At 45.7% G+C, this 14,878-nt stretch overlaps 1 protein-coding gene across 10 annotated transcripts in view; it reads right to left on the reverse strand.

Annotated features, from left to right (window-relative positions):
- RBMS3 (RNA binding motif single stranded interacting protein 3) overlaps window positions 1–14,878 on the reverse strand; it is a 1,078,291-nt gene that overhangs the window by 223,340 nt on the left and 840,073 nt on the right. For all 10 annotated transcript variants that reach the window (XM_090046479.1, XM_090046485.1, XM_090046477.1 and 7 more), the window contains one exon: window positions 6,091–6,170. In XM_090046479.1, the coding sequence (XP_089902605.1) occupies window positions 6,091–6,170 (80 nt within the window). The remainder of the gene's footprint in view (window positions 1–6,090; window positions 6,171–14,878) is intronic.

Genomic DNA, 14,878 nt, shown 5'->3' on the forward strand with positions numbered 1-14,878 from the left:
CTGCATGTGCACCCTCTATGCACCGCCACTGTTTCTGAATATGGTCATTTTGGTAGTGAGGAAAAATGAGACTATGCTCTTTCAATAATACTGCACATATGAAGTATCACAACGTTACACAATGAAAATTACTAATACAGCCTAATGCTACCATTGTGATATACCCTGTTTACCCAGGGTTACCATGTCCAGCTTTTTCTGGACATGTCCTCTTTTTGGGTCCTCCCATCTCCATCCGGGCAGTTTTTTTAAATATCAACAAATGTTCAGGATTTGGGTTTTGCTCTATTCAGCATCAAAGTTTTTCCCAGCACTAGGCTGCAACAGGGTGGGGGAGGCACCTGCTCTTCCAGCAGGGGAAGGGAATGGGGAGGGGGAAGGGAGCTGCATGGTGGGGCCGCACCAGTGCTTGTGCTCAAGGGGCAGGGAAGCCAGGAGACACTTGCAGGGCTGAGGGGAGCAGGAGGTTGCAGTTTGGGAGTGAGGGCCACCAGCAAAGCTGTGGGCTGTAGGTTGAAAATAAGGGGACTGGCAGGGCTGGGGTGGACTGCAGGTCAGGAGTGAGGGACACCAGCAGGGCTGGAGAGGGAGACATGGGGCTGCAGGTAGGGAGTAGAGGGCACTGGGAGGGCTGAGGGATAGCAGGGGGCTGCGGGCCAAGAGTGAGAGGCACCAGCAGGGTTGGGGGAGTGGTTAAAGAGCTGCAGGTCAGAAGTGAGGGACACTGGGAGGGCTGGGGTGGCTGTGGTTTGGGAGTGAGGGGCACCATAGCAGGTGGGGAACTGTGGGTCAGGAACACAGGGCACCAGCATGGTCTGGAGGACTATGGGTTGGGAGTGAGGGGCAGCAGAGGAAGAGGAGAGTTTAGGCTGCAGAGGGCAGATGAAGGGGAGAAGAGGGCTCAGTTTCAGGGGCTATTCCATCCCCTGCCTGTACATGAAAACAAGTGAGGGGTAGGGGAGCCTTCCCCCTCATGTGGAAAAATACTTAGTCTTGGATGTGACTATAAATACATGGATACATATATATGTGTGTGTGCGCATATACAAAAGAAGAAAAACCCAAATACACTATATAGACTCTTTCTAAAATTATTTTTATAGTCATGCTTCTTAGAGAATGCATCTATAGGGGGCTACCAAAAATCAAACAATAACTGTTATATTTACTGCTATGCTATGTTAAAACACTAGGGCACAGTATGGAGAAAGGAAGAGTTGGGTTGGAAATATGGGTTTAACTATCTTTGAATCTCCCATGAATCTGTTCCAGGGACTATCACAGTTTGCAAACTATATGGTTTTTTCAATTCTTGCTTTCAGCTTCCCTACTCCCACTCTGGGAGCTGAGAAGGAGGAGGTAATGTATAGCTATTATACAAGTCCAATCTCTACAGGGCTGCTCTTGTAATAGCAAAAGTCTTTTTGAGATCACTATTACTCCATAGTCCCTATATACCTATAGGGTATACTACACGTCAGGCACAGAAGCATAGAAAATTATAGTTGGAAGGGACCTCTCACAAGGTCACCTAGTTCAACCCCCGCCTCAAAGCAGGACCATCCCCAACTAGATCATCCCAGCCAAAGCTCTGTCTAGCTGGGTCTTAAAAACCTCCAAGGTGGAGTTTCCACAACCTCTCTGAGTAAACTGTTCCAGTGCCTTACTACTCTTTAAGTGAGAAAGTTTTTCCCAATATCCAACCTAAACTCCCCTTGCTGCAAATGGAGACCATTGTTTCTTCTTCTGTCATCTGCCACCACTGAGAACAGGCTAGCACCTCTTTTGAACCTCCCTTCAGGTAGTTGAAGGCTGCTATTAAATCCCCTCTTAGACTTCTCTTCTCCAGACTGAATAAGCCCAGTTCTCTCAGCCACTCCCCAGAAGTCATGTACCCCAGCCCCCTAACTATTTTCAATGCCCCCCCCACTGGACTCTCTCCAATCTGTCCACATTCTTTCTATAGCACAGGCCCCAAAACTGGGCACAGTACTCTAGATGTGGCCTCACCAGTGCTGAACAGAGGGATAGATCTTCCCTACATCTGCTGGCAATGCTCCTACTAAAACAGCCTGGTGGGAACATCTACACGACACGCTATATTGCCATAGCTTGTCGCTACGACAACATAGTGTCTAAAAATAACTGTGCACCATGAGACTGTGCAGTACCAAGTGTGTAGTCAGGGGCACGTGTAGACATGCCCAGTATGTCATTAGCTTTCTTCATAACAAGAGCACACTACTGACTCATATTCAAGTTATTGTCCACTGTAAAGCCCAGGTTTTTTTCTGCAGAGCTGCTGCCCAGCCAGTCAGCCCCCAGCTTGTACTGGTGCACGGGATTGTTCTGTCCTAAGTGCAGGAATTTAAACTTGTCCTTATGGAATCTCATAAGATTTTCATCAGTCCATTCTTCCAATTGGTCAAAGTCTCTCTGAATCCTAGCCCAACCCTCCAGCTTGGTGTCATCTGCAAATTTGCTGAGGGTGCACTCAATGCTATCTTCCAGGTTGTTGACAAAGATATTAAACAAAACTAGCCCCAGTATTGACCCCTGGGGCACCCCACTTAGTACCAGCTGCCAATTACACAGGAAGTCATTGATCACTACCCTCTGCACCAGACAATCCAGCCAGTTTTCTGTTCACCTTACAGTCCACTCATCCAAACCATACTTCCTACTTCCTTTAGCTTGCTTGTGAGAATGTCGTGGGAGATTGTATCAAAAGCCTTGCTAACATCAAGATATATCACATCCACTGTTCTTCCCACATCCACAGAGCCAGTCAGCTCATCATAGAAGGCAATCGGGTTGATCAGGCACAACTTGCCCTTAGTGAAAGCATGCTGATTGTTCCTAATCACCTTCTCCTCCAAGTGCTTAGAAATGGATTCCTTGAGGACCTGCTCTGTGATTTTTCCAGGGGACTGAGATGAGGCTGACAGGCCTGTAGTTCTCTGGATTCTCCTTCTTCCCCTTCTTAAAGATGGGCATTATATTTGCCCTTTTCCGATTTGGGACCTCTCCTGACTGCCATGAATTTTCAAAAATAATGGCCAGTAGCTCTGCAATCACATAAGCCAACTCTCTCAGCACCATTAGGCACATCACATCCAGCCCCAGGGACTTGTACACATGTCCAACTTTTCTAAGGAGTCCCTAGCCTTTTCTTTCAACCACTGTCTAGCATTCACCTCTTCCTCAAACTGTGCTGCCCAGTGGGAGCTGACTTTGTCTGTGAAGACTGAAGTGAAAATTGCATCAAGCACTTCATCCTCTTCTGCATCCTCTGTCACCAGGTTGCCTTCCTCCATTCAGTAAGGGACCCACACTTTCCCTGATCTTCCTTTTGTTGCTGACATACTTGTAGAAACTCTTCTTGTTACCCTTCATATCCCCTGCTAGCTGAAACTGTAATTGCACTTTGGCCTTCCTGGCCACTTGTGACAGGGGACTAAACCCCAAGGTTTTATTCTATACCCCCTAAATTAAAGAGTGGGGAATAGAATAAAACCCTGAGGACAAACCATTTCAATATTTCCATCATATTATGGCAAGGAGCCTGATCCTTTTTTTTTTTTTTGGAGGAGGAGCCAGAGCTTGCCCGCAGCCAGGGGGTAAACTGCCAGCAGGCTGATCATCTCCTGAGCTATGAGGGCCCCTCAATCCTTCCTTTTGTGGTGGCAGCACACCCCAGGGCCTCCTGGGTGGGCTTCTAGTGGGCTGGGTGCTACCCCAGCTCAGAGGCAGCACCTGGCTTGATCCAACTGTTTCCTGAGCTTATCCACAGGAAGCCGCTCCCCAGGCAGACTCAGGCAACAGTTGGATCATGCCAGGTGCTGTCTCCAAGTTGGGGCAGCTTCTGGCCCACGAGTAGCCTTGGGGGTGTCACTGCTGCAGAGAGAAGCACCCTGGCCTTGAGTGGTGGGGTGAGACTGCTTTGCAACAGCAAGGATTGGGCCCCTCACTACTTCTACTTGGAAGCAGGGTTCTGCAGCTGGCAGGATGCCTGGGGCCACCTGGGAATGGGTTGACTTGCCCCTAGGGAAGTGTGGGAAGGCAGCAGGATGGCAGCTGGGTTTGCTGGTGGCTGAAGAAGGTGGCAGGGATGGTGCATGGGGCACTAGAAATCCAGGCAGGCTCAGGGAAGCTCCGGCTTGGCAGGCTTCCAGTGCCTCCATGCACCTCTCCACCACCTTCTCTGCCTGCCAGCACACCCAGATGGCCTCCTGCTGCCTCCCCATGCTGGCCCAGGGGCAAGCCAGCCTGTTCCCAGCTGGTCCCAGGTGGCAGGATGGCAGCAAGGACAGTGCACGGGGCACTGGAAGCCCTGGTATGCTTGGGAAAGAGTTGGATCAGGCTAGGTGCTGCCTCCAAGCTGGGACAGCATCTGCTTGCTAGCAGCCCACACAGAGGGAAGACCTGCACCCTCCCCCCCACCCCCCTGCAGCTCGCCCCCCAGCTGCAGGCAAGGCAGGATCTGGGAGGAAAAAAAAAAAGGAAAAAAGGATCAGGCCCCTCCCTGCTAAAGGGAGAATAGGCAAGGGGCCCAACCTTTTTTTTCAATGGAGCCTGCTCACCATTTCTGTGGCCCGTGGGAGACCTGTCAGACTAAAGGCTGCAACGCTACAAGTAGAAAGTTTGCAAACTAAACTACTTGGGGATGTGGTTTAGTTTTCAATGTTGCAAACTCATTTGAAACCCCCAAACCTTGAGCATGTGTAATGCTACTAAACCACACAAAGGAAACTTTTGTCACATGTACATGGTGACGATCATCATGTGTATAAGCACTCCCTGATTTCAACCCTGCATGCCCGAACAATATTCTTATGCTCCTCCCTAGTCATTTGTCTAAGTTTCTACTTCTTGTAAACTTCCTTTTCATGCTTTAGATTACTGAAGATTTCCCTGCTAAGCCAAGCTGGTCATTTGCCATACTTGCTAGTCTTCCTGCATACTGGGATAATTGATTCTTGCGCCCTCAGTAAGGTTTCTTTAAAGTATCACCAGCTCTCCTGGACTCTTTTCCTTGTCAGATGGGCTTCCCAGGGGATCCTACCCATCCTACCCACTCAGAGGATCCTTCCCTGAGTGATTTGGAATCCACTTTTCTGAAGACCAGGGTCCTTACTCTGCTGCTCTTCTTCTTTCCTTTCCTCAGGATCCTCAACTCAATCTCGTGGTCAGTGCTGCCCAAATTGCCATCCACTTCTACATTCCCCACCAATTCTTCCCTGTTTGTAAGCAGCAAGTCAAGAAGAGCCTGGCTTCTAGTTGGCTTCTCTAACACTTGCACCAGGAAGTTTTCTCCAATACTCACCAAAAACTTCCTGGGTGGCCTGTGCACTGCTGTATTGCCCTCACAGAAGGTGTCAGGATGACTGAAGTCCCCCATGACAACTAGGGTCTGTGATGGAAAAACTTCTGCTAGCATATTAAATCTTAAGATGGGGCTTTATATGTGGCATGTGCACACCATTGAAACATACCATTAGGATATATTTCTTTCTTCTAATAGAAAACAATAGGATTTTATGACACTATGACAAAAACAAATGGTAATCAAAATAATTTATAATACAGATAAACTAAGTAACAGATGCAAGTATTAAAGAGGACATGAATGACCTGAAATTGAGGCAATTAAAATATATTAGTCTATATGAGTTGCTGGATTACTCTTGAAATCTTATAATAGTTGTTATATTCCTAGGTTTTTACAATGTTCACCCAGATTGAAAGTGTCACATAAAATGCACACATTGAAAATGAAAAATATATAGCTAATTAAAATTATTACAGAAGTTACTTAAAATTCTTTCTGTCAAGTGTAAATCCTCATGTAGTACTAACTCAGGCAAGAAAATGCTGTAAATTAAACAGAATTGGTAGAAAACAAATGCCAACAACAAAAATAATCACGGGTCACAAATGATGTGCATTGTCTGAGCCTCAAAGGCACGACAGGAATCCTGTAATACTGCAATCCCAAGCGTATATGCCAGCACTCCTGTGTTCTAAATCAATTAACATAATATGGGAACATTTATGTTATTTCACTGAAGAAGTAACAGCAAAACTTACCTGGTACACCAGGTGGGGTTTTCAGATATTTTCCATTGAAATGTTGAATTACTACTTCACATTTTTCTGTAGACTCCATTCTGGCAAAGAATAGGGGGAAGAAGGGAAGCAATAATTGTTATTAGAGTTCTATGAAAATGTGCAGTCAGCAAATAAAGAAGCAACACAGATGTGGAGAGGAACGCTAAAGCTACTCTAGCTGAATGCTGCAGAGAAACTGGTGTAGTAACTCATTACAATACAGTGCAGTTAGCAATAAGAACCTGCCTCCCTCAATGACTATAGCTGCATTCCTGGCTGTGTGCAGGTTGTGGTGGTGACTATGAACAGGAGACACCTGAACAAGGACATTTTTATCCTGTTTGAGCGTGTTGGAAAGACTTGCTTTCAAATTTCTTACGCACCCAAATTTCCCCTGAAGGGCATGATAAGAAGACAGGATTTGAAAGATAGTATTTCAGAATATAAAGACATAAGAACAAGGGCTGTATGAAGCTTCTGTCCCTGCTTCAATTCGGCGGAGATTCGGCCTAATTCAGTGGCTGAATCTCTGAATCCAATTTGAATCAGAGGGCCCTTTCATCTCTCTGAATCAAATCAGAAGCTTCTGATTTGGAGAGTTTCAGAAATATTTGGCGATTCAGCCATAGACACAGCTTTAAAAGTTCTTTCTACATACCTCTAGGTAGCAGGGGCTTGTGAATGCTGAGATGCTGGGGCAGATGGAGCATCCCACAGAAGCACGGGGGTCTCCCTAGCCCGCTCAGCAGCAGACACGAAAATGGACCAGAAGCACTTCTGCTCCACTTCTGGGTCTGCCGAGGAGTGAGTTTGGGGCCCCTCTCCCCATGCCCTCTGGCTGGGTGACTGGTGCCTCCTGGGGTTGGGGGGGCACCCAGGGTCTCCCTGCAGCTGATTGCTGAGCCAGGGTAGTGTTGGGGGACCCCTGCATGCTCCCCAGTGGACTTCCAGGTTTGCTGCTGAGCATGTGGAAGGCCCCTCCGCGCTCCTGTGGGACACTCCATGCACCCCAGCATTCACAAGCCATGCTGGTACCTCAAGGTATGTAGAAAAAACATTTAAAGCTGTGTCTATGTCCGAATTGCTAATTCTCTGAATCAGCATCAAATCTCCAGATTCGGATTTGGCCAAATCGAATCAGGAACAGCGATCTGAATCAGCTAATCAAATCACTGTCCCTGATTCGGGCCGAATCCGAATCGAATATGGCACACTTCACATACCCCTAATACGAACATAACAGAATATGAAACAAAATACATTTATAACTGTACATTACATGGGTTCAGTTCCTGTTTCCCTGGGTGGAAACAAGACATTATTACGCAATTCATCATTCACTTCATAGCATTGTGAACTGTGATTTGCAAATATTTATAGCATCAAAGCATTGAACTTATTAATAATGATGAGCTAGCACCTGTGTGACTTAAGTTGTTTTAAAAACTATAAAGCTGGGGCAAATTTATAGCACTTTAAGAAATGTATAAGCTCTTACGGAGGAAGACAAGGGGGAAACTGTTAAATAACAGAAAGAATTATATAATCATTACTTTTTTCTCTCTAGGAAAGCTCTTCTGAAAAATAATTTTCAATATTCTTCTTTTAGTTGGGATCTGATCTAGGTGTTCTCCAAGCTAGAAGACTTCTCTGACCTAATTTTGACTTCATTCTTACAAGTCAAGGCCCTTTTAAAATGAGTTCATAAACTCTTTCCACAGGCTTGTTAGGAAGAAAAAATAACATGTAGTGTACAGAGCATACATATTCTCTAGGGTCTCAAATTGGAGCTGAGAGGGACAGTTTGTCTCCTAGTACAAAGATTTGCCAAGCATTAGGAAAACATGAGGCAGAAAATAAGATGATTAACAGTCCAAGCAGGACAAGAGCTTTTGTTAGTTTATTTCAAGTGGACGCATTAAAATTGTGCCTTCTGGGTTCGAACTGTTAGAGTCTTTTGTATCACTGTTTCCACTGCCATATCATGTGGGATGGGCCATTTCCACAAGCACAAAGACAGCAACTTGGATTGTTCACTTTGGCTTCATTCAGATTTAACTGAGCGAATGTCTGCAGTGAGCCTTTAGAGACTCTTGTCTCTGAAAGAATAAATGCAATAAAAGTCTGTTTTCTGTAGCTGTAGGCGCTTAGTGTCAAGCCATGTTATGTTGCACCACACAGAAGTGACAATTTCATTTTAATACATGGGGCACATTTTAAACAGCCAAAGCAGCCCTTGCAAAGATTGCAATATAGAAACTGCCAAATGAAAGAGCCTTAGTGCACTTCATGCATTTTATGTGGGAAGAGAATAAAAGTGAAACCCACAGCGCTCTGGGATAAAAGGCCATCATTTGAATAGCAGCCGTAGAAAGAATGTGCCCATTTTCTTCTCAAGTTTCACAATTAACAGCTCTCAAATGCCAGTACTAGCTATCTGTAATCTGGCACACGCTTCACTTGAAAACGACACTAGCATTATCAACTCAGTCTGAAAAGGCAGCATAATAGACAAAGCAGTCTTTACATGTTCCTTTCAGATGTGCTGCTGAATAACAAGTGCATGCACTCCTCATCTGTGCTACCTGAATCCCCTGGAGCCTTTCAGAACAGTTGTGTGTGGCAGGTAGACCATCCTTCCAGCGATATGTTAATTAGCCTGCTGCCCATTAAGTAACACTTCAGTCAACTTGGGTACTTGGATCTCCCAATTGCACATTTGAATGATATTTTTTCCATGTAAATATGCAATAGATGCTGACGGACTAAGCAATTTAGGAAACTGTTTTTTTCACCATATATTTGCTTTTTTTAATATAATTTAGGTTATAGAATGACTGGGCTGGTATGCAGAAATGATATAACTAGAAACTAGATACAGGCATGATGCTGTAATTACATATTATAAGCTGATATCACTGCCTATTAAGTTTCCCTGACACTTTTCATTACAAGACTCTATTTTAAATTGCTTATTACTTTGCCAAATTTTAAATGTTCCATGTCAGGGATCTGTCAGAGGCTGAATATGTTTTCAAAAAATGTATCCAAATGGATTCAATTGTTTTCAGGAATGCGGCTAGTACATCATCTAGCCTGGGTTATACATTTCTTTTATTTTAATTTGGCAGAGAGGTGGCTTTTTTGTCAAGTACGTCTGCCTTTCTGTTCTCATAACATCTATATTTGGCCAAGTTACAAGACCTCTGAAAAAAAAAATCACTTGTTCTCACATATGCAATAGATACTTCTTAGCAGCTAAATTCCCTGAAGATACCATCTTCACTGAGCATGGTCAGTCCTGAAAATAAGTAGGACTTTCCTGCATTTTCAGCTCTAGGTTGCTCTGAGCCAAGATGGACCTGTGTCTGGACACCTGACTGGAAGTGAGGTGTACGCTTTTGTACTCTTAGTGATTCCCCTATTAGGCTCAAGCAATAGAGAAGAGGAAGCTTCAAAATCAGCATGCGGAGGAGACAAGAATTTTATCTAGGAAAGCAGGAGGTAGATTGGGGCAAGGAACTAGAGAGAATCTGGGACTATAAAACTGAAACTGGAATGTGGGGTGGAAGAAGAGCGGCCACAGAAGTTGAAGCAGAAACTAAGCACTGGACAGAACTATATCTGGGATTCAGGAGGGGAAAGACTAGGCTGGGCAGAGATTCTAAGCCTGGCTGCTGGCAACAGAAATGGGGTGTATCCAAGGGCAGATCTAGGATTTTGAAAAGTGGGGTTCAGATGGTGTAGTGGTGTGGCATCATCACATAAAACATGACAGATTTTTCTCCAGTTAAAGAGAAACTAGAAGCTTTTCTAATATGGTAGGGGCCTGGCACTATATTATTCAATTTAAGATAAAAGCAAAAACAAATATAACTTTATTGGAATGTTCATTAACTTGCAAGATTATATAGTCACATGAGAAACAAGAAAAACGGTCAACATACATTGCTCTATTAGTTCTGTAGTCATTATATTTAAATATACATCTTATTTAAATTCATAAAACAAAATCTAGCCTTTCTGAGAGTCTTGATGCTTTCAATACTTCACTGTTAGTCATTTCTACACCTGAGTTGAAGTCTTTAGCTAGATCTAAAAAGAGTCTGCAGGGATGTGAAACAGAAGGGAAACATTACAAGGAATGGCTAAGACATAGCACAACTACAGAAGATAGTTTGAAAAGTGGAACAGCAAGACTATTAAAATGGAGAGAGAGTCATTAACACCTATGGAATAAAGAGACATTAGCAGGAATCAGGTAGATTATAATGAGTCATGGAGTCAATAGACTCTCTCAGTGCTGCCTGAATAGAAATGACACTGCCCCTCCCAGATAGTTGGTGTTAAAGCTTGGGTGGAGCAAGCACCAATGGGGGAGAGGGGTTGCAGCTGCACCACTGCACTCCACCTGGATCCACCTCTGGATGGATCTCTGATCTAATAGGTAGGGGGGAAATAAAATCAAGTGAGTCCAAAATAAAACTGCACAAGACTAGGACCAAGGAACAGCACAGTAGGGTGGGAGAAGAATCTTAATGGATCAATTGAAACTAGGAGCTGAAATTTAGGGACTGAACTGGGATTGGATGAGCAGAGAGACTAGAAACAATGAGCTAGGGTTGGGACAAAATTAATCTGAATAAGGACTGGAGGAATGGAGATTAAAATTAAGAACTGATGCAACTGGAAAGCAAGGTAGGTGAGGTGCACAGGATGATGAGGTGAGGAATGGAGACTGTAGGGAACAACTTTGTAGGAAATAAGCTACCCAATCTGATTTGATTAAAACAGGAAACTTTCTTTAATTTACTTACTCTTTATTTCTTTTTAGATTCCTTTTTTTTTAACTTCTTTTAAAATTATCCTTCAGGGACTGACTTCCTTCATTTCACCACCCAGCCCCAGCCTGCATTCCTACCCATTGCCCTTTCATCTCAGTTCACTACCCAGTCCCAATCATTAAACTCTCCCCCTTCCACCCTCATGTTCTTATCCCTACCTAGAACAAGAATAGAAGCCTGTTCTGGCTCACCAACGCAGTAGTGGCAACTCACAGTTGTAACATCTAGTCAGGCACCTTCTCACCAGACCTCTACTGACAAGTCACAGCTGTGCAGGTCAGGGACAATAAGAGATGGTTTTTAGCCTGAACATGTGACTGCCCTAAACTTGAGCTAACACTAACACAATCAACACTGGAAAAGCTTAAAGTGTAATATGTAACAAAGCCCGCTACCAAACATTTCCTGCAGGGTCACTGAATAGTATGATTCTCATTTTTGCAGTGCCTGGATATACTGGGAGCTGCTTTACACAGCTGCAGCTGAAGTCAGTGCAAATTATGAAATGTTATTTGATTCTAAATATTCTGAAATACTAGGTCCTTAGTATCTCATATTGGGCAACCAAAATAAGTAACTACTTTTGATCTTCATTTCTTTGTTTCTCAGGTCCTTCTCTATGAAGGAGGACAACAACATTCCCCTATCTCACATGGATGTTTTGTAAATAAATGCTTTACTACTCATGAAATACTCAGATATTATGGCTACATACAGACATTCAAAAAGCCCAAGCCTGAATTGATTCAATCTTTTTAGCTCAGTCTAACCTGAGCAGATTAAACCACCAAGCAAGTGAATAGACATTCACTTTTGATTCTGCAAATGTAGCCACATGCCTGCCGTGGCTCAAGCCACAAGCTGGGGGTGCTAGAGCACGCCTGCCCCTTCCATTCTGCAGTGGTCAGAAGGCTGGAGGGAAGCTCAGGTGAGGGGGGTGGGGTGTGGCCTGGCCCTAGCAGGCCTGAGTATGACTGGGGAGGGGTTTAAACCACCACCCTGGCTTGCAGGGACCCTACTCTGAGTGTGCCTGGAGCGGGAGGGGGAAAGCATCCCCTGCCAGGCTTTTGGCAGGTGGTGGGACTGTGGCCAGACCCTGGCCCCCAGCTGGCACTGAAAGGTTGATCCCTCCCCCCTCCAGTCATATGGTGGGGGTGGAGGAAGAGGAGGTGTAGAGCCCTGCCTATTGCAGCAGCTGTGACAGCCTGGCTTGGCCTGGTTATGGGGAGCCAAAAGCAAACTGGGTGCACAGCTCCCAGGCTGCAGGCTGAGCCACAGCCAGCTGGGAAGGGCCCTGCCCCCACGACCCAGCCCTGCCCCTTTGCACCTACCTTCAGCAGCACCCCACAGTCCTACGCAAGACAGGCAGATCACACGGCCATGCCAGCCAGCATCTGGTCATACCCCCGTCCATTCCAATGAATGGAGCAGTGAGGAGGTGTGCCCTGAAAGGGGCAACAACCCCTGTCATGGTGTCCCGGGGAGTGCAAGCCTTTTCCCAGAGTGGGGACTGAGCTGTGGGAACCCCACAGGGAACCCCAGCTGGAGTCTGCCTGGCTGGGGCACAGCAGCCCCTGCCAGGGGGCACTCAGCCTGTGCAGGGGTAAGCAGCGGAGGTGGCAGATGGTGCTGACAGACCACAGCTGTGGTCTTTCAGTGAGAGAGGGGAGAGAGGGGGGAATAAACCCCCTCCCTGCCCCCTTTGCCTCAGAGGGCCATACCTGCTGGTGTCTGGCCATGCCCCTGCCCCTGCTGCTGACAGTGGCTGCTATGCTCCGTTCAGGCAGACCCCAGATGGGGTCCCCTGGGAGGAGAAGGGAGTCAGGGGGGATTAACACCCTCCTCCATCATCCCTTCAGCTGCCCAGGGCCAGTGTCTGGTTTTGCCCCATTCCCCCTCCCCACCACCACTGGAGCAAGAAGCGGGTGAAATGCCTGGCAGGGACTCAGATGAGGACCCATACGGGTGGGAGACAGCAGTCACTTGAGGCCAGCCTCTGGCCATGCCCCCCACTGCTTGAGCAGTGAGTGTGTGTGTATATGGGGGGGGACACCTAACAGGGGCTTCTCTGCTCCATCCAGGAAGACCCTGATTGGGGTCTTCCAGTGAAAGAGGGGAGGGAGGGGGAAATAAACTCCCTCCATGTCGTCTTTGCCCCAGGGGGCCTTGCCAGGCTGGCATTTGGCCACGCCCCTGCCCTTGCTCCTGCTAGAGAGCAGAGCAGCAGACAGCACAGCCCAGCACAGGACTGCAAAGCATCCTGGTATGCTGGGGGACTTTGATTTAACTTAAATGAGGGAGGAGTCTGGGACAAAACTTCCATAAGCTCATTTGACCTCAATCAGTAAAGTCTGACACTACATTGAACCAGGTTTATCTTTAACCCGTTTGGGCCATTCTGAAACTGGTTTATGTGCACTGAACTTCTGCTCTGTTACAGGTTTAAACCAGTTTCTGATCACTTAAACCAGTTTATGTGTAACTTCCATCCCTAGCCTATAGTGATGAGTACAATAGAAAAGTCTATTAAGTAATTAACAATTCTGTCTTAATGACAGAGATTGAACAGCATGCACTAAAGCAGGGATGAGGAATGTCTCGCCTGTGGGCCACATTCAGTTAGCTGGGGACTCCATTTCCCAGCCGCTCCTGCCTGCGTGGCTTTTGTTGGTCTCCATGGAGACCCTAGGCTCAGCCATGCCAGTGGCAGAGCAGCACAGGGGGTTGCCCCTGGAGCTACTGGGAAATGGAGTCCCCGGCCAACTCCAAATAAGATAAATAAATAAATAAATAAGCTTGCTCTGGAGCCAGGGCAGAACCACGATCTGTAGCATGCACGCTCCTGGCAGGGGCATGCATGCAGGGGATTGTGGCTCTGCCCCGGCTCCAGACAGGCTATCACTGATGCAAGGAGCCAGGGCAGAGCCACAATCCCCTGCATGCATGCTCCTGCCAGGAGCATGCAGGCTATAGATCACGGTTCTGCCTTGGCAAGCGTTTTTTTTTTCTTTTTTTTCTTAATGTAGTCCCTGGCCGACCGGTGGCCCGGAGGTTCCCTATCCCTGCACTAAAGAGAGGTCTCAATCCTGCCAACAAGCATGGCCACACCCACTTGCTCTGTATGAATCAAACCTGGGAATAAATTGGTTAAACTTCCCCAGTGCTATTCTTGAACTCTTTGTCTTGGCATGATGGTATAAAATGTAATGGTATGAGCCTCAGAACTTATTTCATTTAGTGTACATGATAGAAACTGTTAAGCAACTTCTCAGCTTTGTTTCTGGGTTTGCTACTTGTAGAATGGCAGTAAGGAGGCAGTGCTACAGCTTTTGGAGGTGCTGGGGAATGTTAAATATCTTAGCTATTTTAATCTGAATCAATTTAGGAATAAAATTTGTTTTCTTTTTTCTCATTACTAGTAGCATAAAATGTGTACTATCTTGAAAATGTTTTTGCTCATCTCACAAAATGTTGAGCCCTGGCAGAGATTGATACATCAAAAGCTAATACCATTGCATTTTTCTTCCCCTCTTGCTTTTACTTGATCTATCCTCTGTATGTACAATGGACAGCAATAATACTGGAAATTCTTACTTTATACACCCCAAAAGAATCCAGGGGAGGAGAAAGTGAGGGGGAGGAGGTAAAAGGACCTCTGTATGGGCACAAGGGTTTGATCACATGGAGCTCAACATAATATAGAATCTTTTATCATAACTTTTTGGGTCCAGCAGTTTTGAAGCAATGGCTATAAAATTATGTCATAAATGAACTAAAAGGTGAAAAAATGGCAATCTGAAAGATATAAAAATAAACATCTTCTATATTTTGTAATATCTTGTGTAAAGAGATGGATGTCATATATCCAAGTCACACTTCACTTCCACTAGTAGGAAAAAAACCCGAACTGTTTCCAACCAGAA

This window comes from Crocodylus siamensis, chromosome 5 (assembly GCF_052110815.1).
Source record: "Crocodylus siamensis isolate JL-2025a chromosome 5, ASM5211081v1, whole genome shotgun sequence".
NCBI lineage: Eukaryota > Metazoa > Chordata > Crocodylia > Crocodylidae > Crocodylus > Crocodylus siamensis.